The sequence below is a fragment of the Hylobates moloch genome, unplaced genomic scaffold (genome assembly GCF_009828535.3).
Source record: "Hylobates moloch isolate HMO894 unplaced genomic scaffold, HMol_V3 SCAFFOLD_5, whole genome shotgun sequence".
Classification (NCBI taxonomy): Eukaryota; Metazoa; Chordata; class Mammalia; order Primates; family Hylobatidae; genus Hylobates; species Hylobates moloch.
Window position 1 is genome coordinate 133080569 of NW_026652280.1, and position 25950 is coordinate 133106518.

Consider the following 25950-nt stretch of genomic DNA (forward strand, 5'->3'; position numbering starts at 1 on the left):
CTTTTTTTTTTTTTTAAAGAAAGAATTAGAACTTTTGCATGTAGAATTAACCTCAGAACTCAAAGGAATCTATTGCAAGACATTCTTCTACAGAATATAATTTAGAACCACACATCAGATTACTTTATCCCTTTCTCAACTCATTTCACTAACTTAACTGCACACCTAAACCAAACAGATGCATTCAAAGATAATTATGTAGCACTTACTCTTCTTTCATCAACTGATTTTGCTGCAAGAATCATTCCTTCCAAACATTTTGAAATGATAGGAATAACTTTGCGTTCTGAGTCAGCAAATCCTCTGTAACACTCACTGAGTTTAACAGTCCTTCGTTCGTCCATTTCTTGTAGTTGCTAATAATCAAGAATTTTTTTAAAAAGAGAAAACTGAATTTTTCAATCATTCTAAAGGAGATCAATTAGTGATCCCCCACCAAAAAATAAAGATTTCTACCCTCATAGTTACACTGTTGTTAATACCTTTTAACAAGTGCTATTGACTTATAATACTTAAAACCTGAGGCATGCTAAACAACAAAAGAAAGAAAAAAAATAGTAAGGCACTTAGTACTGTTTTCCTAAAAACAGATGACACTGGGATTCTAGCTTTCTAAAAGGACCCCTTACTGGCTATCAGCTCCCTGCCCCATACCACTCCCACCTTTTACTCTTCAATCAGAGTAGTTCTTGTTTAATGCTTCCAGGAAACATTTCATTTGATGACAAAATTCTGGTGCTTTTTTTTTTTTTTTTTTTTAAAGCAATTGGTCCATAACATATACAAATCTGAGACTTTTTTTTTTTTTTTTTTTTTTTTTTGAGGCGGAGTCTCACTCTGTCGCCAGGCTGGATGGAGTGCAGTTGCGCAATCTCGGCTCACTGCAACCTCCACCTCCCAGGTTCAAGCAATTCTCCTGCCTCAGCCTCTCAAGTAGCTGGGACTACAGGTACATGCCACCATGCCCAGCTAATTTTTGTATTTTTAGTAGCGATGGGGTTTCACCATGTTGGCCAGGATGGTCTCAATCTCTTGACCTCGTGATCCACCTGCCTTGGCCTCCCAAAGTGCTGGGATTACAGGCGTGAGCCACTGCTCCCGGCCAAGTCTGAGACTTCTAACCTCAAGTTAATTCAGGATACTTTGGTAAGACCTGGCTGGACCAACAGTCCATACTAGTTGTTTATCAACAGGTACCCAGACCTACTGCAGTGTACAGCTCAGAGCTGGGGATACATGAGGAAAAACAGGAAGTCACAAGCTTAAAGTGGCACATATGGAATACTCACAACTGAAAATTCACTGGCACATGCCACTAGGAAATATGTTGGAACACATAAAGTCCAACAACTTAAAGGCATTTTTTTTTTGACATATCCTATTTGCCAGCACTGACCTTTCTGTTTTGTTGAAAGCAGTTACACTGCTTTGTCCCCAGACTCCCATAGCCTGGGACTTTGAGACCTGCATTTTCACAGAAGAATTGCTCCATAGAAAGGTCCAAATCCAAGTATCAGGCCCAAAACACAAAAGGTAGTTTATCTCCACAAGTTATAGCTTCCCCAGAATATGAAGACTTAACTACTAAGCCTAGAAAAGCATCACAGTGAAGACTGGCAGGCTTGGCCCTCTGGATTCAATGACCAGAATTCTGGTCCCCACTCCAGTTCACTATCTCTCACTGTGCTTCCTTTGTATTTCCAACTTGTCATAAAGAAGAAAAAGTGTACCCGGGCTGACACTCTTCCCACATAAGCTCTGCTCATTGAGATAATACCTCATCAACACTGCTTTACTAAATCCCTTTTCTGTAATTTCTCTTCTTTCTAGAACAGGCAATAAAATAATTAAACCCTCATGAAAATTCTGAGGTCTTTTTTTACCTGAGGCTGTTTGGCAACTGTTATCATCAAGTGATGACAGACAGGATTTATAAGCAAGCTCAAAGTCTGAATTACATTTATCATCTAACAGAGCCAGCATGATAAGCAGGCAAAAACCATGCTAGCAAATACATTTTGTAGATTTATTTCTGCCATCTGGACTGATGCCAATGACTCTGGTTTGGTATAAAAATGCTACATCTCAATTCTAGGTGAGCAGATTACAATATACAAATTCAATTAATTCTCCTTTGTCATGTCAAAATACTTAATGATAAAGTATTTAAATGTATCTTACAAATGTCATTGTTTTAGTAAACTGTTTATAACACTAATAGTAGATATGTAGGAAAATGTGTGACTTAAAAGTTAGAAAACACTTGCTTTCAAATCTATAATCATAAAGGAATCTCTCATCCCTAATCTTGATGTCTAGTGAATCTAGAAAGATTCTGATGTCTAAGATTTACAAGTTTTATATTTAAACACCAGTTAATCTAAAACTAGATTAACTTCCTATCTAAGATTTACCTTGTAAATCTGAGGAATCACTACATAAAAATGTTTATGTTGTTCTCCATTAAAGTTTTGTAATTGTGCAGCATATTCGTTTTTATTTTCATCAGCCATATGCGTACGCAGATTCAACTGCTGTTTGGCCTAGGGGCAAATTGGTCGAAATCATTACCAAGAACAACAACAAAATCACAGCAATTCACTTTTTTGAAAATTATACTAAAACTAGATTTTATCAATGGAGAAGCCAACACCTGACATCAAAAGAATAATGACGTGGCATGACTTTTGTGAACTATTAATATCATTTAAAATATAAGGAGACACTTGCAGATCTTACTGTCAGAGTGGTCTCCTTATTACAATATTCTTCCCTCCCTCATTACAATAGTATTCCCTGATAGCAATAAGACATTCTAATATAGACTCTCCTTACCAAATCCAGATTAAAAAAACAAATGAAAACATTATAGCTTGAAACAGTGTGCTTTTAATCAGAAGAGAAAAACAAGTAGCTTTAGGAATATTTTCAGATTGTTAAAAAAGTTAACAGTAAAACATTTCTTTATGATCCACCTATATCCAACTAAAATATGGAACTTAAATCACAGTGAAACTAAATAATAATATGATTGTTGAATAATGCAACATTCAACAGTGTTTCCACCAATGTGTAGAACTACAGATACTTTAAGGAATGCTTATTTAGAACACAGTTCTGTTCCTCTTGATCTCTTGTACAAAGTCAAATTACAACAGTTATTCTCTAACTAATTAGTTATTACCCCATCAACACATCTTAGCTTTCTAACCTATTTTGGAATAGGATAAAAACTCAATCCCAGTAGCAACTACATCTTTCCTTTAAATTTGAATGCAGCTAAGATATTGTAATAAATTAACACATATTACTTTCTCAGACCAATACGTATAATTTAAAGTTGGCAAATATTTGTATATTTTAGACTTAGATACAGTGTATCTCGAGTAAATCCTAATACTGTACTCATGCAAATGTCGTGACTACTTTCCTTATGCAAATAATAATATTTTGACATTAAAGTTGGAGTATTTCTTACCTTTTCAACATCTGCCTTCGTTGCATTAGTATCATTATCCAATCTTTCATAACTCTGTTGTGCCTTTTCTGCCTCCCTACATTCTCTTTCAAATTTCTTTTTACTCTGTTAAAAAAAATTAAAATATCACACTGAGAAAATAAAATTAGGCTAACTTCATTTAAGAAATAACTTTAGACAGCATTAGGAGAAATAACTAACATAGATGACGGGTTGATGGGTGCAGCAAACCACCATGGCACATGTATACCTATGTAACAAACCTGCACGTTCTGCACATGTATCCCAGAACTTAAAGTATAATAATTTTAAAAAGAGAGAAAAAAGAAATAACTTTTAAAATGTGCCACTGTGTATTGTGTGGAAATGAACTGCGCACTAAGTAAAATTTGTCCTTTCTAAATTAGAAAATAAATTTTACTATTACAACCAATCCACATTCCTTAAATATCAGACATTAATTACAGACTATGAAGAAAAAAAACATAGGCATGACTGAGTTAATATTTATTATATATCTTACTCAGAAAATGTGTTTTATAATTTTTTTATAAAAAATATAAGCCCTCATCTTCAGGAGGACTTTTTTGGTTTGGCGTTTTTTGTTCAGTTGGTTTGTTTTGGCATTTATTTTTATACTTTTTTGGTGAGATCCAATGTAGCTTGGGATATGCAGAGTCCCCCCAAAGTGGTTTTATATTGTTTCTTCCAGGTGTCCTACGAAGACCATCAGCCCAGACCCCAAATCTTTTTAAATTTTATTTCATTCAAACTATTATGACTTTGTAAAAACTATTCACAACTGAGCCATGTAAAATATATGTCATATTATATTTCCTTTCCTACATAATTTTCTGAAATTCTGGAGTTAATACATGTCTTCATTTTTTCAATTTGCTTAGTTTCCAATGCATAATTCAACCCGTTTTTTCCAGTTCTTTAAAACTGTCTGCAGTTAATTCTAACACATTAGGAATTCTATTGATTTTATTTTCTTGATAAATCTTTCCCAAAGGCTTCTAAACTTGCTGGAATTTGAACTCATTACCAACTAGGCCTAATGCATAGTTGTTACCTTAGCATTTCCCTCCCCCATCAACCTGTGTGGATTCATTTTACCTCTATCTTTGTTTGGATGTCCTATTTCCTAGTTTTATGCTTTCTCCTTTCTTGATTCACTTCCTCATTTTGCTAGAACACATTCAGCAGCAGCCTCCTAAAAGGTCTGCAGGAGATAACTGAATCTCCATGGCTAATAATGCCTTTACCATCATTTTTAATCGACAAAATTTGGCTGGATATAGAACTCTAAGTTGGAAATCATTTTCCTTCAAAAACTTAAAAGTATTGCTCCACTATTCTTCTGGCTTCCTGAGTGACTATCCTGTCTATTCCATTCTGATCCCTGACCCATTGTACAAACCATGTTTATTTGTTTGGGGTTTTTTTCTCCCTGGAGGGTGGTAGAATCTTCTCTCCAAAGTGTTCTGAAATTTCAAGAGATGTGGACCCACTGTGCTGAGCACCTGGGATATCCTTTCCATCTGGAAATTCATGTCTTTCAGTTCTGGGAAAACTTTCTTGAGTTATTTTTGTCCTTTTCTATGTTTTGTTCCTTTTCTATGTTTTCTCTTTTCTAGTATGTTTACTATTTTGGAAATGAACCTACTGGATGAGTCTCCTAATTTTCCATATTTTCAATGTCTGTCATTTTGCTCTACTGGGGTATTTATTGAACTTTATCTTTCATTTTTTTTTCTAGTGGGCTTTTTTTTCTACTATCATAAAGTTATTTTTTGTTCTTTATATGTTTCTTTTAAAATAATACCTTATTTCATGGATGTAAAATTTTCTCTATTCCCTTTGAGAATATTAGCTAACAGCTGTAGGTATTTTCCTTGTTTGTTTTTGCATTTTAATTTTCATTTCCTTTCATAGTCACATTGCCTTCTTTCCTGCATATATTAGTTCTGGTCCCTCATGTGCACATTAGATGTCTTCTTTAAATATCCTGGGATCCTTGGATATCTGCTCTTATTTAAAAAGCCAATGAAAGCTCCACAGATGGGGCTTTACGGATTATGATATTTTCCTCCAGGGTGACATGGCCAGGTAGTTTGTTTCCTTGGAAAAACTTGGCATCAGTTTCTATAAGCTTTTTCTCCCTAACTGATTAGATTATCCCAAAAGACTTCCAATTTCTTCCCTGGAAAATATACACCTTGCAACCTGTGCTCTGAGAATTCCTCAGAAGAAGCAAACAGGGGATCTCAATATTTTGTATTTACCTAACCTCCTTTATCGAACCAGCTACAATGTTAAATTCTTACCCTGGAAATCCAAGCCCTTAGCAAGTACCAGGTCCAGGAAACCATTATACCTCAAACACCCTGTCCCCATTTTTCCAAATGCCACTGTATCAGCTCAGACACCTACTGCTCTGGATTTGTTTACCCATGGTTCCCTAGCAGTTAGCAATTTCCCTTTCTTTTAAGTAACTAAGAGTTTAAAATACAATTTAAAACTACAATAGCTGTTATATCAAGCCATTTGTAGCCAAAAGGTTTCGTAGTTCAGTTTGTAATACAGTTACAACCAGATAGGCCTATAACTTACATCAAATAAATGCACTCCAGCATTTTTTACAAATTTATTTAAATGTAGGCTTTATTTTGTACAGGTATTTTGATTAGTATGAGACACCGAATGAGATACTTGTAATTTACTCAAAGCCCCTAAAATATTTAAATACTCATATATAAAGTCACTTTGCTATGAAAATTAAGTTTCCACATTTCATTCTCTGAAACTGAATTCAGAGCTGTGTTTTCCAATCAAGTAACTACAGGCTACTAATTTTGATACAAACTGAGGCTACTTACGTACAAAAGTATTTTTATATTTGGTATCTTATTTGTGGAAAAACACCTACCTAATAATTCCTTGGAAAAGCAAAAGAACTAGTAGTACAATAATATTAAAAATGCTCCTTCCCTGAAAGATAATATAACATTATACAAGATAGAAATATATTCCAGAAAAGACTGTTTTTCCCTTCATCCTTGGTGTGGCAGACGAAGAACAGCCACTTCTACTCTCCTACTCTTGCTTAGCAGAGCCTGCCCCGCCCAGTACAGAGGTGGAAAACAGCTAATACTTGCTCTCCTAGACACCTCACAGCCAGGGCAGAGGTAAGTAATCTAATTCTGTCAAAGGCACCCAGAGGAAATTTGCTGGGGACTTTCTGGGAAAGCTTTTCTTCCCTGATAAAATGTGGATAGTTGGAAGTGAAATGCTGCCTTTTTCCCACCTCTGGATGAAACTGAATGAGGATATGGTGTTTAGCTGTTTAAGCCTACTGTTGACCTTAAGGAGACATGGCTGAGGAAAAGAGCACCTGGTCAAGATGGCAAAGTAGACAGATGAAAAGGAGATGGAGCCTGGTGACAACCCGGGGCTACTGACTAACTATGGAAGTGCTCCATTTCTGAGCTCTGCTCTTATAAAATTGTATGCTCTGTTACTTGGAGCCTCCTAACTGATGGACCTGGCATCTCTGATGCTTCTATCTTCTTAACCTCTGACCATTCCTTTAAGACCTCCTTTACAGGCTCTTCTGTCCTGATCTTAAATGCCAGTACTGCCTACTTTATTCATCCCAAGGTTAATAAGGTTAATAACTGTCTTTTAATTTTTGCCTCAATTTTTAATACTCTGTCACTAATTCAACCTGTCCACCAGTTCTTTACATCACCTCACAATTATTTCAAACATGTTAGGAATTCTACAATTTCATTTTCTTGACTAAACAGGAAGACATGGAACTAGGAAATGGGATCCTACACTTGTTTCTACATATGAAACAGAAATTATATTGGTTAGTTTCCCTCACTAGACTGCAGGTGCTACAAAAACAAGAACCATGTCATACTTACTTTTGTACCTCCAGAGTACATGTCAAGGATACTTTTCAATAAACACAAGTAGAGCTGAACTCACCTTTTTTAATAGTATTGTTAATGCCTTACAGAAATCTCTCCTACATTTTTGATGCTTCTTTCTTTCTTATGACCTCTAAAACTTTTGCTTAACAACTGTCAATTGTTCTAAAGGCAAGTTGGCACCTATTAAGAATAATTTGTGCCAACACCAATTTTTAAAGGAACCAATGACTCATGAATGTAGGAGTATGTTATTTTCTGCAAATGAAAACACACACACACTCATTAGGCGGCAGATACTAAGGATGACAGTTAAGGCAATTTAAAACTTAATCAACATAAATACTTTGTAAAGTCTTGCTGAAACCAATTAGAAAACCAAAATGAAAATGAAAACAGATTATTAATATACCTGAGAACTCTCAATCAGCACTGGTGATTAGAATATTACATCAATGGTAGTTACATAGTAGAAATGTAATCAAAGTTTTGAATATGCATTTTTAAAAGGGAAAGAAAACAGGCTGAAAGCAATGGAAGTATATGCATGAGATTTTTAATCTCAAAGTACTTTTTCTAACAAGCACAGGCTAAACTGATTAACATGGAAAAATTCTCTTCGGCATAATTTTCAAGGAACACGCAGTGTCCACCAGAGAAATATGCTAGTAAAGAGTAAACTGTTCGATAACTTGAGGGTCCAAAAAGAGTATCTTATACTACAGAATATCATTTAATAGAGATTTTTGTGTGTTTTTTTTTTTGACTCTAATCCCATGACACAGATTATAGAGCATTTTATGTAAAGGCAACTGCAGTGTTCCATGTGAACATCTTGTTTTACAGATTATATACAAGAGCATTTAAGAAAAACCACATGAGGAAGTGCCTTGGGGAAATTTTTAAGTAAATAATTATTATGCCTTTATAATTTTGCCCTACAAAGTACTTTATTTCCTACAATGGGAAGGTCTCTATTAGCAGGCCAATATCAGGAGCATTTACAAAATTATACAATGACTGAACTGGAAGAAACATTTCATATCATCTTGTTCACTCTCTTCATTTTTCACATGCTAAAAATGAAGTCAAGAGAAATCAAGTGCTAAGTTAAAGGTAGAAAAAGAATCTTGATTATTCTCAGTCCTCAGGAAATAGTCTTCTAAGATATATCTCCTTTTCCCTCTTACTTCTATCCTCTATTAATACTTTATAGTAACTACTTTAAAGTAAAAAAAAAAAAAAAGAATCTCCTTAAATGTTCACAATGATTGAAGATTATAGAGTTCTTAAGTATACAGTTATAAAGGACAACAGGAAAAATGACAAAATGACCTCACATCCTCCATTTACTTTATTGACTATTATGCAATAATACCAATGTCAAATTATTAATAATATACTGAGAAACATTAAACTCAAATAGATATGAAGCATAAAAGAATTTAGGGCTAATCTAGTCTACAAGATTTTATATCAACCATGAAAACGTCATAACTCACATTATCCATCTGTTTCCAGCACATGTCAAGATATTGTTGAGCTTTTCGTCCTTCTTGCAGATGCTGAAGATTATAACCACAGCCAAAAAAAAACAAAATAAAACAAAAACAAATAAAAATAATTACATTTAAACACTAAAGTCTAAAGTCCCCAAAAGGCTTTCACTTTATTTTTTCAAGGTACTGATTATATAACTTTACCAAGACTTAGGAAGAAAGTAAAGCAAATCTTCCTAAAAATGCATTTTATAGGATATTGTCTTAACACTTTACATATAACCTTGAAAACAGATACAATTTCCAGGAAAATAATGATTGTCTTGAATAGTGGATGACAAACATTTTTTATACAAGGTCAGATAAATATTGTAGGCTTTTTAAGCCACACTGTCTCTGTGACACTCAACTCTGCTAATGCAAAAGCAGCCACAAGCAATATAAAAGTCAATGAATGTGGGTCTGTTCCAATAAAATTTTATGTATGAACATTAAAAATAAAATTTCATATAATTGTCAATGTCATGAAATATTATTCTTTTTTCAACCATCTAAAAATATAAAAATCTTTCTTAGCCTGTGGCAACTAGCAAACAAAACCAAGCAGTTGGTTGGGTTTGGCCCATAGGCTGTAGTTTGCCCAACTTAAATCCAAAAGGATCATAAATTAGTAAGAGTATTTTGTGATAATTTTTAGCTAGAAGAAATGTAGTGAAATAGAAAACCAGTTTATGCTGAACACACATTTTAAAAAAAACAAAGTGTTTCTGTGTGACTATTTCATATATTATTGCAATTCAATGAAAATTGTAAGAATTACCATTTTTCTTTCAGTTTTCAGATCATGAGCATATCTCATTAATTCACCATATACTCTGTGCGCCATTTCTTCTGCTACAACTTCTCGCTGTCCTGCATAGTCATTTAACTCATTAAGGATATTAAAAAAGGCTACACACGAGGTAAACCTGGCAAAAACATTTCAAAATGGTGAGACTTACTTTTATTTTCATTACAAATGTTGGTGAGGTATGGACTGAATCTAACATTTCACAAATTTTAGCATATTCAACCTAAATCTCATCTACTAGTTCTAAATTAACTTCATATGGAAAAAAATCCTGCATTAAGCTCAAGTCGTACATGTTTGTATATCTTCAAGTAGTCTTTCATTTATTAGTAAAGGGATATTTGGGGTCAAAAAATAATAAGAATACTACCTGCAGGCTCTTTTGGCATACTGGAATCTCTTAAGTTGCCAACTGACTGGCCTGAGCTTGGGAATGAACTTGGTTGGATTCCTAGGCTTGGCAGCTGAACCTGTTGCAGAGATGATGTGCTTGCCAAATGCATCTCGATGGCTGATCTACAGAACAATTTTGCTATCAGCTCTGGACACAGCTGCCTGTATGCCTGCCCATATCCTGAATGGAAGTGAAGTGCCATCATAGTTGACACCAAAGGGGGTAGAAGGGTCAAAAATAAGGGTAAAAACGTGTGTGAGGGAAGGAGAGAAACAAAGAGAATCACTGTATTAATGTATATATCTACTTTGAACATACTGCGGAACACTCTCTTACAGCTGAAGATTAACGGCTCAGATAGGACTCCATTAACACTAAACCTGAGAATCCTAACAACTGACAATTATATACAGAGTTGTTTGTTTAAGTCAAGTCTCCTCTTGTTTCTCCAACTAAACAGTCATCCACATATTCCTCTTTAAGACCACAAAAAAACTCGTAAGTGATTTCTAACCTTTTTATTTATTTCTAATGCAAAAACTCTCAGTGCTTTTCAACATCCCTTTATACCAATCAAATTGTTTTACTATCTATAAGAGTAAAAGCAAGAATCTAAGAAGCCAACAACTACACAACCAAGTGTGAAAAATATGCTTTTCTTCTGCAGACTAAATCATTCAAGTGGAGTCCTAGTCTACATTTTAATTGAAAATCTGTATTTGACTATTCTAGAAAACTGTTGATCAAGCCCACTACAGTATTTATCCTCATAAAAGATAAACAGTAGTTACTTCTTTCATAAACATTAATTTTTAAATGAAACTTTATAAAATCTTTATAAAAAGCTAAGAATATATTTATCTTACTAATAAAAATATAACTATTTTTAAATTTTTTAATATGCATTAATGAACAGGTATGTAATTTACCGTGGCTCTTCATCTTTGGATGAACGTTTGGGGCAGTACTTCTTAACCAGATTTCTATAGGAAGAAGATTTTTTAAAGTTTATTAAAAATTTCAACTGTTGTTACCATTGAAATAGTCTGTTTTCAAGTTCATTCAATCATGAATTTTATGATATAAAACAATTAAGATAGCAATATGATCTCTACTCCATTAGCATCATAATATGTAATCATTGCTTACAATTTGTTCTTAAAATACTGATACCTGGAGAAAGAAAGGTTATTTCTGTATTTTCATATGAATGTAATCACAGCAATTTGGTTGATGTTACTATCAAATAAGAAAAGAGTTAAGAGGAAGAATAGAAGAAACAAAGTACAGTTGACCCTCTGTATTCCAGGGTTCCACAACCACAGATTCAACGACGGGTCAAAAATATTCAAATAAGTAAATAACAATACAGCTATAAAAAGTAATACAAATTAAAAAACCAATGGAGCCTAACAAATATTTACATAGCATTTACACTGTATTAGGCATTCTAGGTTATCTAGAGATGATTTAAAGTATGAGGAGGATGTGGATAGGTTATAGGCAAATGTTATGCTGTTTTATATAAGGGACTGAGCATCTTTGGATTTTGGTATTCATGGGTCTGGGAACCAATCCCCCTCAGGAACAATTACACTCAGTATGTGAAACTGAGTGAGAGCAAAAAGAAACATTTCAAAGAAATACTATCACTTCTTTTTTTTTTCACAAATGGGGGACTTTAATACTAAGGTAAAACGTAAGCAAATGCTGACTCAAGGGATAAAAGAACAGCTTGTCACCATCTCCATAACTCTACTTTTATATGCAAATCATTATGTGACTCCTTACCCTTCTCTTTTCTAGGCAAATGAATTACATTCTGACTTGTAACTGTTTTTTGCCTTCATCCATGTCTGCTCTTAACATTCTTAGAGTAGAATGCTACCTTATTTCATCTTTTCAAAATCAGAAAGAGACTAGCATACGGACTTTGGAGCCAGATTGGACTACCTTTGTTTGAATCCTGGTTGGTTGGTTGGTTGGTTGGTTGGTTGGTTGGTTGGCTGGTTTGTTTACTGAGATGGAGTCTCACTGTGTCGCCCAGGCTGGAGTGCAGTGGTGCGATCTCAGCTCACTGAAACCTCCGCCTCCTGGGTTCAGGAGATTCTCCAGCCTCAGCCTCCTGAATAGCTCGGATTACAGGTGCATGCCACCACACCCAGCTAATTTTTGTATTTTTAGTGGAGACAGGGTTTCACCACATTGGCCAGGCTGGTCTCCACTCCTGACCTCAGGTGATCCACCTGCCTCAGCCTCCCAAAGTGCTGGGATGAGCCACCATCCAGCTGTTTTATGTAGTACCTATGTAACCTTGGACAATTTGCCTAACTTCTCTGTCCCCTCATTTCCTATAAATGGTGCAAACAGTACCTACCCCATACAGTTAGGAGAATTAAATGATATAAAGTGCTTTATACCCTGAGTCTCAAAGTATGGTCAACCTGGGTCCAGCAAGGGTCCATAGACTCTTTGGTAATAATCTACAATGAGATAAGTACAGAAGTTGGGAATAATTGTATTTCTTTTGAATCTAATAATTAAAAATTAGGGCCTATATTTTCTATGTCTCTTTCGTGTCACGTTTCTAGTATTTAATTTTTATTGTTTACAAAAGCATCAGTACGCAATGGATTGGAAACTAAAACTGGTCCATCATCACAAACAATTTGAGATGCACTGCTTAAAACTATAAGCAGTTTTAAAGTAAGTGGCCCTACTATCTTTCAATACTATAAAAGAATCACTGTCTTAATTATTCTCAGATTAGTATCAATTAATTCCACTTGAATCAATTTATTCATTCTATAAATTGTCTATTATGTGCTAAGCACCATGCAGACTACTAGGAGCATCATAAATAAAAGAGGACCCATGAGCAGGAGACTTATAATCTATTGAAAGGGGATAAGTATATACCAATAATTGTAATATACAGCATGGTAAGTGCTATGATAAAGATACACAAAGAAAAGGAAGACCTAACACCCAATGAGGGGTGGATAAAGAACAGGCAAGACACTGAGAAAAGAGTTTAGATCAACATGTATTGAGTTCCTACCATCAAGAAACCCATAGTTGTCACTGATTATAAAGTTACAGACAAGATGAAAGCATTAGCACTTCACCCACTCTAGGGTGCAACCATAGCTCACTGTAGCCTCAAACTCCTGGGCTTAAGTGATCCTCCTGCCTCAGCCTACCAAGTAGCTAGGACTACAGGCACACACCATCATGCCTGAGTAATAATATTTATATATACTTTTTAAAGAGACAGGGTTTCACTACGTTGCCCAAGCTGGTCTCAAACTCCTGGCCTCAAGTGATCCGCCTGCCTTGGCCTCCCAAAGTACTGGGATTACAGGTGTGAGTCATCCTTCTTGGCCTTCAAAGCTTTGCTGATATTTAATATGTCACTACACTAATACATGTACATAATTTACAAACTGCGCAGTCATATGCTCAAACATTTTTTACAGGTGAGCAATAAAAAGTTCAGAGATCACTGGTCTAGAGAAATCAAATATATAGACACTCTTACATAACATAATACGGTAAGAACAATAGAGGGCTCTGTAAAGAGGGTTCCCCAGGGGTAGAAAGCTAAAATTTCTGATTTGCTGACTGAGCCTAAAGAGATAAACAGGAATTGGGCAACCGAAAACCCCTGGGGGGGAGGATTCTGCTCATTAGAGAAGATCTAATGAGCAAAGACAAAGAAGTGGGGTAAAACAGAGCATTTAAGAACTGTAGGTGGGTTCAATGTTGCTGGAACATCAAACATGAGCTAGAGAATTGCAAGTAGTAAGGTTGAAAAGTAAGAGGGGAACGAAGCAGAGACCCTTCTAAAGTCATATGAAGGAACTCTGAATAAATACTCTTGACCAGTGGTTATTAATCCTGGTTACTCAAACACTAACAAAACTCACTGTTATGAATGATCTACTAATTCACCCAAATATCAGCAAAGCTACTATCTGCTATAAATTAATTATTTCAGATACTAGACTGACAGAAAGAAAGGGACGAGTCATGGTTAGCAAACTAGTAATTGGGCATAACCTACAGTCCTTTCTACAAAAGAACTCAAAAAGAAGAAGGGGAAAACATGATGAACAGAATAATTCACTAGAATAGGCAAATTCAGAGACAGAAAATAGATAATGGTTGCTAGCACATGGAGGAGGAGGAAAGGACTGCTAATGGGTACAGGGTTTTCTTTTTGGGATGACAAAAATATTCTAAAATTCAATTGTGGTTATGGTTGCACAACTCTGTAAATACACTAAAAAACCACTCAAGTGTATACTTTAGAAACTGAATCTTATGGCATATGAATTATACCTCAATAAAGCTTCTACAGGAGGAGGAGTGGCAGGTGCACAAGCAGTCCATCTGCCACAGGTACCTCTATTCAACAAGTCTAAAATGAAATTTATCTACTTTTTAATCTTCTTTTACATACCTCTTTTCTTACATTAGTGGCACTACCATCCATCTAGAATTTAGACATTTAAGCCAAAAATTTGACAATCATCCTACACTTTCTCCCACCTTAACATGTTCAATCCCTACAGATTCTATTTCCTAATTAACTTTTTTAAAAACAATAATTTTTATAATAAAAAGGAAAAAATACACAAAGAGAAGCCCTGTCTTGTGACTACTTTATAAAATTGTTTTGTATACAGATGTGGGAGGACAGGCTGCTGGAAGCTACTGCAGTATCTTGAAACCATGAGGGGAAAGACGAAGAGATGTACGAAAATGCCCTGACATCATCACTGAGCTCTAGAATGCCGCTTCCAAATTTGTTGTATAAGATGACTCTATTACGTGACGCTGAATGCTTCTTTTTTTTTTTTTTTTTTGAGACGGAGTCTTGCTCTGTCACCCAGGCTGGAGTGCAGTGGCGCAATCTCGGCTCACTGCAAGCTCCGCCTCCCGGGTTCACGCCATTCTCCTGCCTCAGCCTCTCCGAGTAGCTGGGACTACAGGCGCCTGCCACCACGCCCGGCTAATTTTTTGTATTTTTAGTAGAGACGGGGTTTCACCGTGGTCTCGATCTCCTGACCTCGTGATCCGCCCGCCTCGGCCTCCCAAAGTGCTGGGATAGCTGAATGCTTCTTAACTGACACTATAGAAGAGTTAAATAAAAATGCCCAGTAGAGATATATAGTAAAAACTAGAACTCTAAAGAAACTTCTGGGATCACGATGCAGATATGAGGGTAAACGTGTAAAGACAATAACAGAAACAAAGAGTTATCATTTGTCATCCATGTATTACTTGCCAATCTTAATGCTCAACTCTTTATACATAATCTTATGCTTACAACAACTGCAAGCAGATATTAGCCTGACTTTACAGGACTCAGACACATTAAGTGACTTGCCCACAGTCAAACAGCCAGTAAGTGACAAAGCCAAAACCTTCCTCAAATCTGATGCCAACATCAGAGATGGTTAAAATAATGAATGTGAATGAGGCTACTAAAGAAGTATGAAATGAAAGGTAGCTAAAAACCATCTACAAACACAAATTTAACAGGGAAGGAAGAAGAGTTGCTTCAGAAGAACAATAAGGATGAACTAAGCTAGGAAGATTACCGGTAAATAAACTATGTCCCACTACCTATTTTTAAAACAAAATTTTATTGGAATGCACGACACTCATTCATGCATGCGTTGTCTATGGCTGCTTTTGCATTACAACAACAAAGCTGAGATAACCAAGTTGAGTAGACATATGGGTAACAGAAAACCCAAGAGAAGGGATTTTTTTAAAAGACGTTCTCAGACAAGCCAGGTGAGGTGTCTCACGCCTGCAATCTCAGTGCTTTGGGAGGCCAAAATGGGAGGATCCCTTGGGGCCAGGAGTTCGAGGATGCAGTGAGCTATGATCGTTGCCACTGCACTCCAGCCTGGGAAAGAGAGTGAGACTGTGTCTCTTAAAAAAAAAAGAAAAAAAAGACACTTAAGACATTTTGGGAGGCCAAGGCAGACAGATCATTTGAGGTCAGAAGTTTGAGACCAGCCTGACCAACATGCTGAAAACCTGTTCTCTACCAAAAATACAAAAAAATTAGCCAGGCATGGTGGCACACTCCTGTAGTCTCAGCTACTCGGGAGGCAGGAGAATGGCGTGAACCTGGGAGGCGGAGCTTGCAGTGAGCCGAGATCGCGCCACTGCACTCCAGCCTGGGCGACAGAGCGAGACTCTGTCTCAAAAAAAAAAAAAAAAAGAGGAAGAGGAAGAAGAAGAGGAAAAGAGGAGGAGGAAGAAGGGGGTGAAGAAGAAGTTGTTCTAAGACAGAAACAGTCTATTATCATCAAAGATAATAAAACAGGTACCTAAAATAGGTACCTAAAATATCCATGGAATTTAGCAATTACCAGGTGATTTAACGGTGTGGTTATGACAGGCACAGTCTCCAACCTATAAATGGGGTTGTGTTCTAGAAATTACTTTTAAGTTCAGTGGTTTTGAAGCACAAACTAATGAACTGCATTAAACAAGTCAAATTTAAGCAAAAAGCATTTCATAGAGTGAGTAGTTTCAAAGATTGACTACATTTTTATATATCAACATTTTAAACATTGTTTAGGGTCCCAGTCTGTAGGGGACACGTTTTACCTACCTGTATCACTACCCTTCTTTTGTAACAGCTTGTGGAAACGCATTTCTGCTCATCAAAAAGCCATGTTATTTCACACACTTTCCAGCCCCCTAACAGTTTGGTAGAACCACGTGGCCAATTCTGCACTGGGCTATGAGCTCTGTGTAAGTACAGGCTGAAGCATTTAGAGCTTATGTACAACCCTCTGGGCTCCCTCACTCTCTGCTGAAGCAACTGTGGAGGTTGAATGATGAGATGAAGGTAAGAACAGTATGGATCCTTGAGTTACCAGATGGGCTGTCTGAACTTGCAGCAGACTTTGCATGATTAAGAGTGTTAATAAATGTTTAGTTATGTTTAGTCCCTGGGATTTGGAATTTATTATTCTAGTATAGCCTAATATCCTAAAATACAGCTCCTCCACTGTCATGCCTATGAACCTGTGGTCACAGTGACCACATATTAAGGTCCAGGAGTATTTATTTGATCCAGGTCCATTAATCTAGGCCAATGAAAGTCAATCCTGTAATTTCTGTTGTAATTCTTAGGAAGGCATGCGCTCTTTCTGCTGAAGTTGTTAAATTGATAGGACATAATCTTAAAGCCACCGCCCCAGCTAACACACCAAATTATTAATAGTACTCACTTCTCAGGAGAGGAACTGGGAAGGGACTTGAATTTAAATGTTATAATGATCATATAATGCTTTCATAATTAAAAAAAATGAAACTAGGCCAGGCGTGGTGGCTCACACCTGTAATCCTAGCACTTTGGGAGGCCGAGGCGGGTGGATCACCTGAGGTCAGGAGTTCAAGACCAGCCGGGCCAACATGGCAAAACTCCATCTCTACTAAAAATACAAAAATTAGCCAGATGTGGTGGTGCACACCTATAATCCCAGCTACTAGGGGGGCTGAGGCAGGAGAATCGCTTGAACCTGGGCAGCGGAGGTTGCACTGAGCCAAGATCGCGTCACTTCACTGCAGCCTGGGAGAAAGAGCAAAACTCCGTCTCATAAATAAATAAATAGAACTAATAATAAAAATATACAATAAGAATTTATTCTTCCGAAGCAGCTGATCTCATTTGGGCCTTCTGAAAAAACAGTCTAAAGTCAACAAAAAGTCATACAAAGGCATGAATGGTTAAGTAAGTCCCGCAAATCCCTGCTTTGCAGTTTTAACACAATATGCTTATTAGCTCAAATAAATTTTAATATGTAAGTGCAAAGCATTCAGGTTGTTCCTAAACTAAAAATATTTTAGACAATTCATCTAGTTTAAGAAATCTGCCCTTAACGTTACTTCCCCTAGGCTCTTTTCCTGTTCACCCCTCTCTAAATCCAGGTTTTCCACCAATTATGATAGCAGGCCGGGTGCGGTGGCTCACGCTTGTAATCCCAGCACTTTGGGAGGCTGAGGTGGGCGGATCACGAGGTCAGGAGATCGAGACCACGGTGAAACCCCGTCTCTACTAAAAATACAAAAAAAATTAGCCGGGCGTGGTGTCGGGCGCCTGTAGTCCCAGCTACTCGGAGAGGCTGAGGCAGGAGAATGGCATGAACCTGGGAGGTGGAGCTTGCAGTGAGCTGAGATTGCGCCACTGCACTCCAACCTGGGCGACAGAGCGAGACTCCGTCTCAAAAAAAAAAAAAAAAAAAAAAATTATGATAGCAGTTTATGTATAAGACATGTTTTTAGTATGTTGTCATAAATCAGGAGTTAACTGAAACAAAGTTTTATACACACAGTACATACTACAGAAATTATAATAGATTCCATAGATATGCTGATACATTGTTTGGAGGGGTGGGGGAGGGAGGGATGGAGAGAGAGAGAGAGAGAGAGAGTGTGTGTGTGTGTGTGTGTGTGTGTGTGTGTGTGTGTGTGTCTGTGTGTGTGTTCCATGTTTTTCTACGTACTTTGGCTTCATGCACTCTGGATACAAAAGAAATTAATGTTGTTCTTTCAGTTGTCAGAGAAGGCTTCTAAATTTAGTGGGCATCTCCAAAGATTATAGCAGTCTATACATATTAGTTATATATGTGACATTAAATATATCATCCTTTTTAATATATAAGTTGTTGATTCTAATCTTTTTATCCATTCTAGTTTTGTCATATTTATATTTACTTTTGAGTTTCAGTAAAAATTACAAAATATTCAAATACTTTCTCAAAACATTAATTCACTTCTATTAAAACATTTTACAGCTAAGTGCCAGAATGTAAACTATCTCAAAAATCTTAAGAGACTGCTTATCACCTCTATACATTTTCAACCTTTCAATATTTGAGAGGCTGAGTTCTAATTACTGTTTAAGAGGTGATCAATATCCTATTTATTTATAAAATGGAATATAAATCATACCATTTCTTCCAGCAAAGGGTAATATTAGACACCTGAGACTCACTGACTAGTACCCCACCCCTTTTCTTAACTTACTTAAGAGCTGCCAGATTAACACATATGGCCCAATTTGTGGGCTCAGTTAAGTGACCCAACGACAGAAAACAAAACAGCTGGGCCAACGAGATCCCTTTCTGAAAGTTGTAAGACTTTGGATCTGACACAGCTTTGAGGCCAGTATGGGAGCTGAATCTCTAAGACATAAAAGTGGCACTGTTGATGACTGTATTTCCTGCCACGTGGAGAAAGCCAGTCTGCACTACTAAAAGAATAAAGCCACCAACCCACCAAAAGAAGAAGAAGAAGAAGAAAAGACAAAGGGCTTTGGCTGTGTTTCAGATACTGTCCTTATTTTTTTCTGTGACCTAGCTGTAGACCAAGCCTTCTAGCAGTAGGACTATTCCAATTCTTGAACTCAATAAAAAAATTAAAATCAATAAATCAATAAATTTATATTGTAAATAAATTTCTCATTATACTTAAATTAGCTCAAGCTGGAGTTCCATCACTTTCGGCCAAGAATCTTCTCTCTTATAGTAAAAAATTAAACATAAAAGGCATCCATTGCAAAAAAAAATGAAGATGGGCCAGGCGCGGTGGCTCACACCTATAATCCCAGCACTTTGAGAGGCCAAGACAGGTGGATCACAAGGTCAGGAGTTCGAGACCAGCCTGGTCAATATGGTGAAACCCCATCTCTACTAAAAATACAAAAATTAGCTGGGTGTGGTGGCAGGTGCCTGTAGTGCCAGCTACGCAGGAGGCTGAGGCAGGAGAATCATTTTGTAAAAAGTAAAGTAGAGGTTCCTCTTCAAAGATTTTCCTCCCCATCTAATTAGGAATAAATAGTAGCTTCTCTTAGAAGCAAAATTTATTTAAAGACCTGTGCTAACATTCTTAAATATCTGCTAGCCATAACAAGGAAATCAATGTACTTTATGCTCTTAGCTCCCACAATTTAGCCTAAATATTTGCCCTAGCATGCTTATACTGGTCCAAGCAAGCATTAGGTCATAGCCTGTTCCTCTTCCTTATTTAAAAGTGTTTTTACCTTTCTCAACATTCCACAAGTTACTTCCTCCCTCCTTTGTTCCCCTCTACCTTGGCCTCTTTTAAAAAAGTTCTAAGTTGCTAGCCAATCGGGGTGAGGTGCCGTTCCAGCCAATGGAAACTAGACACAGCAGTAGGGTGGATGCCTCAGGTTATAAATGACCCTGTCTCCTTTGTTCGGTGTACTCTCGTGGCACAAGTGTACCCTTTCTGCAGGAAGTAAAAATGGCCTTACTAAATAAATTTATGTCCAAGTGCTATTTCTTTACGACTCTGAGGAACAAATATTTCAAACAGCTTGAACCCAGGAGACGGAGGTTGCAGTGAGCCGAGATCGCGCCACTGCACTCCTGGCTGGGCGACAAGAGTGAGACTCTGTCTCCAAAAAAAAAAAAAAAAAAGAAAAGAAAAAAAAGAAGCTGGACCCTTATAACACATACAAATATTAACTCAAGATGCATCAAAGACCTAAAACTATGAAACTGAAAAGAAAACAAAGGAGAAAATCTTTGTGATGCTGGATTTTGCAATGATTTCTTGGATATGACACCAAAAGCAGGCAAAAAAAAAAAAATAGATAAACTGACTACATCAAAATTTAAAACTTCAATGCATAGAAGGACACAATCAAGAGAATGAAAAGGCAACCTATAGAATGGGAGAAAGAATGTGCAAATCATGTATCTGGCAAGGGGTTAATATCTAGAATATATAAAGAATTCCTAAAACTCTACAACAAAAAAACAAGTAACTCAATTTTAAAAATTGACTTGAATAGACATTTCCCCAAAGATACACAAATGGGCAGGGAAATGTAAGTCAGAACCACAGGGCGATAACAACTCACACCAATTAGGCTGGCTACTTGCAAAACAACAAGGATGTGGACTAGCTGGAAGCTTTGTGTATTGCTGGTGAGAATGTAAAATCTTTCAGCCGGACAAAGAGTGACATAGAAACCAAATTCTGATAAAGAGGTATGAGAAAAGTAAAATGAGATAGAGACTATGTATTAGTTCGTTTTCATGCTGCTGACAGGGAGGAAAAAGAGGTTTAATTGGAATTATAGTTCCACATGGCTGAGGCGGCTTCGGACTCATGGCGGGAGGTGAAAGGCACTTCTTACAGACTAGCTATATTTGGATTGCTCTGTATCTAAGCCTACCCGAAATATTTAGGACTGTTAGCAGACACAATGATGTACATAACACCAACTTAACGACCACATCACAATGATGTACATGACACCAAACTCCAGTATTAATAGAAAGCTGCTATGTAGTCAAAGGTTCAGCATGTGGTCAGAGATCCTAATTTCTAAACTAAACTGAAACACAGATTATTTAATTATTCATTCAACTTAAATTTAATCACCCAGTTCCAGAGGTACCAGGTAGGCTTGGTATGGGGTACAGAAATGCACATAATATAATCTCTGATCAAAAGGAATTCAGAGATGTTTGCTTTGGCCAAAATAAGAGTAGTTTGTGCGCTTCCTGTCTTCCAGCCTAATTCTCTTCCACTATACCATACTGCCACATCTGAACCAAAAATTTATGTATGCTCTGGGGTGGAGGCTGGGGAATATAATTTCATATAGCACTATCTCTATGATAGAACTTAATACAATTACTTTTACTAGAAAAAACTAAAATGATACATACTTATCACATAGATATGGCTTTTTTTACTTAGAAATCTTAATCTGTTATACAAATACAGTAAGTTTATTAAAAGAATGATTGATTTCAGTTACATATCTTTGCAAACAAAAAACACTCTACCAAGCGATCTGAAGTAACCATTTTCCATCAATCAAAATGGACATGATTCAATTGTATATAACTATGTCTCCAAATGTAATTAGATGCTTTATTTTCTATTTATTCCCATCCTCAAACCAAAACCAAAAATCAATCAATATCAAACACCAGAATAAAGTTAAACCAACACCATCAAAACACAAGAACAGAAGAGTAAACGGAGAAAAGAAGAAAACAATCTGGAATTAAAAAAGATTAGGAAATTTTAATCTTGTAATATATTTAAAATGTAATTGCTTAACATCATGAATATAGTTGGTATGATTTGGCTGTGTCCTTACCCAAATCTCATCTTAAATTACAGTTCCCATAATCCCCATGTGTCATGGGAGGGACCAGGTGGAGATAACTGAATCACAGGAGCGGTTCCCCCATCCTGTTCTCAAAACAGTGAGTTAGTTCTCACGAGATCTGATGGTTTTATAGTGGGATTCCCCCTTCGCTAGGCACTTATTCTTCTCCTTCCACCATGATTATAAGTTTACTTAGGCCTCCCCAGCCATGCTGAACTGTGAGTCAATTAAACCTCTTTCCCTTATAAATTACCCAGTCTCAGGTATGTCTTTATTAGCAGGGTGAGAATGGACTAATATAATATTATTTAGGATGAAAAAAAAGTGCTGCCTCACTATGAAAGAAATTATCCTCTGCACTAGCAAAAATAAGGGGAGTTAACCAAAAGAATTTTTCCCATTAAGGAGGAGGAAACAAATAAGGCAAACCTCTTCCCTTTGGATAAAAGACATACTATAAACAGCAGCTGATAATCCAATCATTTACTAAGTAGTCATTCAAAGCAGCAAATCTCAATGTAGATCATTTCAAATTAAACATGCCTTCTCTCAACTCTTCGTTACTCCTCATACTTCAACACTCCAATAACTCTGCCATTGTTGAGAATCACTGCTATTGAGAATTATCCTTAGAATGGAAATGTGCCAAATTCCTTAAGTGTGCTTCATTCCTTCAAATCACCTTTGTAAAGCATCAGTACATAATAAAACCCACTTTCTCAATACAAAATTCTACTTTTCATATCATGAAGTTGTGGGTTCTAGCCACCCTTGCTTCAATGAACTGGAGCTCAAATCCCTTTTTTGCAAGTAAGTGAAAATTGTAATGGTTATTATCAGACTCAGAACAGAGAGAAGGCAAACAAGTCTGCCATTTGATTAGATGAGTCCTGTTACACTAGCAAAACCCTGGCCATCTCAAAAGCTTTGAGGTCTAAGTTGTCCTGGACAGTTAAATATTCCAGATTACTGAAGTTTTTTTTAATCTTATAAATTATCAATTTTTATTTTATAATTTGTGATAGGAATCTCTTTTGAAGCATATCCTCTTAACAAGTGTTTTAAATTACAAAAGTAATACACAATCATTGAAAAGACTACAATTCAAAAGTGTATAAAATAAAAAGTTCCTTCCCTTATTCCCTACTCTCGTTCCACAAGGGTAATCATTGTAACATAATCTGGGTGTATTCTTCTAGACCTCTTCAGAATACATACAAATTTTAAACATACCTGTATATACAAACACAAGTAAGCAATAAAATGATGTTACTGTACATTCAGTTCTTACTGTATATTCATCATTCAACCTGATGAATAAGGCTTTTAAATTTTAAAATGCTGGTACACCTGATTTTTTAAAAACTTTATCTACCACAGTCTTTTTCATCATTCTTCTACTGACAGGCACTTTCACAACTAGAAACTTTTATTTTTCCTGCAATGAAGAGTTTTGTGCAAACACCTTTGCTTACTTGTATTTTTCTGCAGGAAAGTTTAGAAATGAAAATGCTAGATTAAAGGACAGATTAGACTTTTTAAACATTTTGAGAAACCCTGTTATATTCTCTGCCTTCTTTAAAATAATCTGATTCTTTTCTTGAAGGTTCAGGATCATTCCTACCAGTATTTACTTTTTCACTCTGTATAATACAGTGATTCTCTTGGGGCCCTAGAAGTAGATTCACTTCTCACTATGGTTTGGATATGGTTTGTTTGACCCCAACCAAAACTAATGTTGAAATTTTATTCCCAAAGTGGTGATGTTGGGAGATAGGGCCTAATGGGAGGTATCTGGGTCATGAGGGATCCCTCCTCGTGGATAGTGGTTTGGTGTCATTTTTGGTAATGAGTTGCGTTCTCACTCTAATAAGACTGGATCGCTTTTTGAGAGTGGGTTTTTAAAAAGTCGGTATACCCTTCAGGTTTTCTTTCTCTCTTCATACACCCACGCTTCCCCTTTGACCCATCAAAACCCTATGCCAGAAGCCGGGGGCATGCCTTTGAACTTACCAGCCTGTACAACCATTAGTTAAATAAACCTCTTTTCTTTATAAATTACCCAGACTTAGGCATTCTGTTATGGCAACACAAAATGAGCTAGGGCACTCCTGCATTAAATTTCATCTATTTTTGTAATTTTTAAACCTTTTTCTTTATTGTTTGTCCCTTCACACTGCCATCACTGTATTACCTATAGCAATTTTTCTCATTTCTATTGGAAAAACTGAGAATTTTCCAATAGAAATCTGAGAATTTAATGTACTAAAATTGAGATCAAATTAAAATTTAAATAAAATTTTTATTTGCCACACAAGAATACATCTGGTAGCTGCTATTTTAATCTCTCAGAGGCCATTTCATGCTCTTCTAGATTCTAGAGAGGTAAGTTTCCCAGATCATTAACTTTTGGACAGATGAAACATCATCACTGTGATTATTCATATATTAATAGGCTCCCTGTTTATACTCTCATGTGGAAAATACCTTGCTTAAACAAACAGGAGGAAAATGGATTAGGAAATTAGCATAATGCCATTATTCAGTAAATATCATAATAGTGTATATATCATTATAAAAATATTATAAGCAGGCTTTTTATTACTCTAGTCTATTCCATCCCTACATCCAGTCAGTTGGTTACATGCACTATTACAGTGGATATATGAGGCACTCAAGTAACTCCCCCTTCCTTCCGGGACCACTAGTTTAAATTAATTTTGAGTAACTATCTTCCCCCCATCATTAGCTGTAAGTCAGTGTTAGTAAATTGTTTAGGATAAACACATAACCTAACCAAAGTCAATATGACTAAAGGAGACCCTCTGCTAGTATTTCTGGAGAAAAGAAGCTTGGTGCAGGCTTGCATTTTCCCTTACCTCCATCCCTCTTCCCCTTCTTCCATTCCCCCACTCCCTCTTTCCCTCCCTTCCTTTCTACCCAAAGGTACAATAGAGAAGACCATCATTCTTCTCCAGGATATGGGGGTATGAAGATGTAAAACCTAGAGCTAAAGGATCACAGAGGATGGTATGAATGGAACCTGAGAATAAAAAGAACAAGAGGGAGCACAGCCAAGAAATGGGGCCTGAAGATTATTTGACCCCTGAATCAAAATATGCCTGGACTTTGTAATCATGTATGCCTGTTTAGGTTGATTTTTTGGTCACTTCAGGACACGTTTTTTATCCTAAACCCTACAGCTAAAACTTTATACTGGTGTCTAGTCCTCAGACTTTAAGCACCATTTTTACTGAATAAGTTCCAGCAACTACTTGTCAACAAAGTCCATCAGTTTTAAGACTAAAATTTTCTCTTTAAAACTTTTATCTTCCAAAACATATTCTAAAATCACATTCATACATAATATGTAACTGAATACCAACAGAAGGAAACTCAGCTCAGCACACACTCAATTTCCAAGTCTTACAAACTCTGAAGAAAAGAGAAACTCTGAAGAAATATTCAATACTTTGAAAAGATGACTAAAGCAAAAAGTTAGAGAGGAATAAAAGTATAAAACACAGAATAACACGCAGATATTTCTTTTTCCTGGCATTTTGCTCCCCAGTTTTCAGATTTTTAAGTGTCTTTC

The 25950-nt window shown here is 36.3% G+C and overlaps 1 protein-coding gene across 6 annotated transcripts in view; it reads right to left on the reverse strand.

Moving 5' to 3' along the window:
- Positions 1-25950, reverse strand: part of FNBP1L (formin binding protein 1 like) — a 98175-nt gene that overhangs the window by 21698 nt on the left and 50527 nt on the right. For 4 of the 6 annotated variants that reach the window (XM_032155333.2, XM_032155330.2, XM_032155332.2 and 1 more), the window contains exons 3-8: positions 11092-11145; positions 9739-9886; positions 8922-8984; positions 3479-3583; positions 2415-2543; positions 210-356 (exon numbers count right to left, since the gene is read on the reverse strand). In XM_032155333.2, the coding sequence (XP_032011224.1) occupies positions 210-356; positions 2415-2543; positions 3479-3583; positions 8922-8984; positions 9739-9886; positions 11092-11145 (646 nt within the window). Of the gene's footprint in view, positions 1-209; positions 357-2414; positions 2544-3478; positions 3584-8921; positions 8985-9738; positions 9887-10138; positions 10343-11091; positions 11146-25950 lie in introns of all 6 variants that reach the window. The other 2 variants (XM_058439568.1, XM_058439567.1) reach the window with 2 other exon arrangements.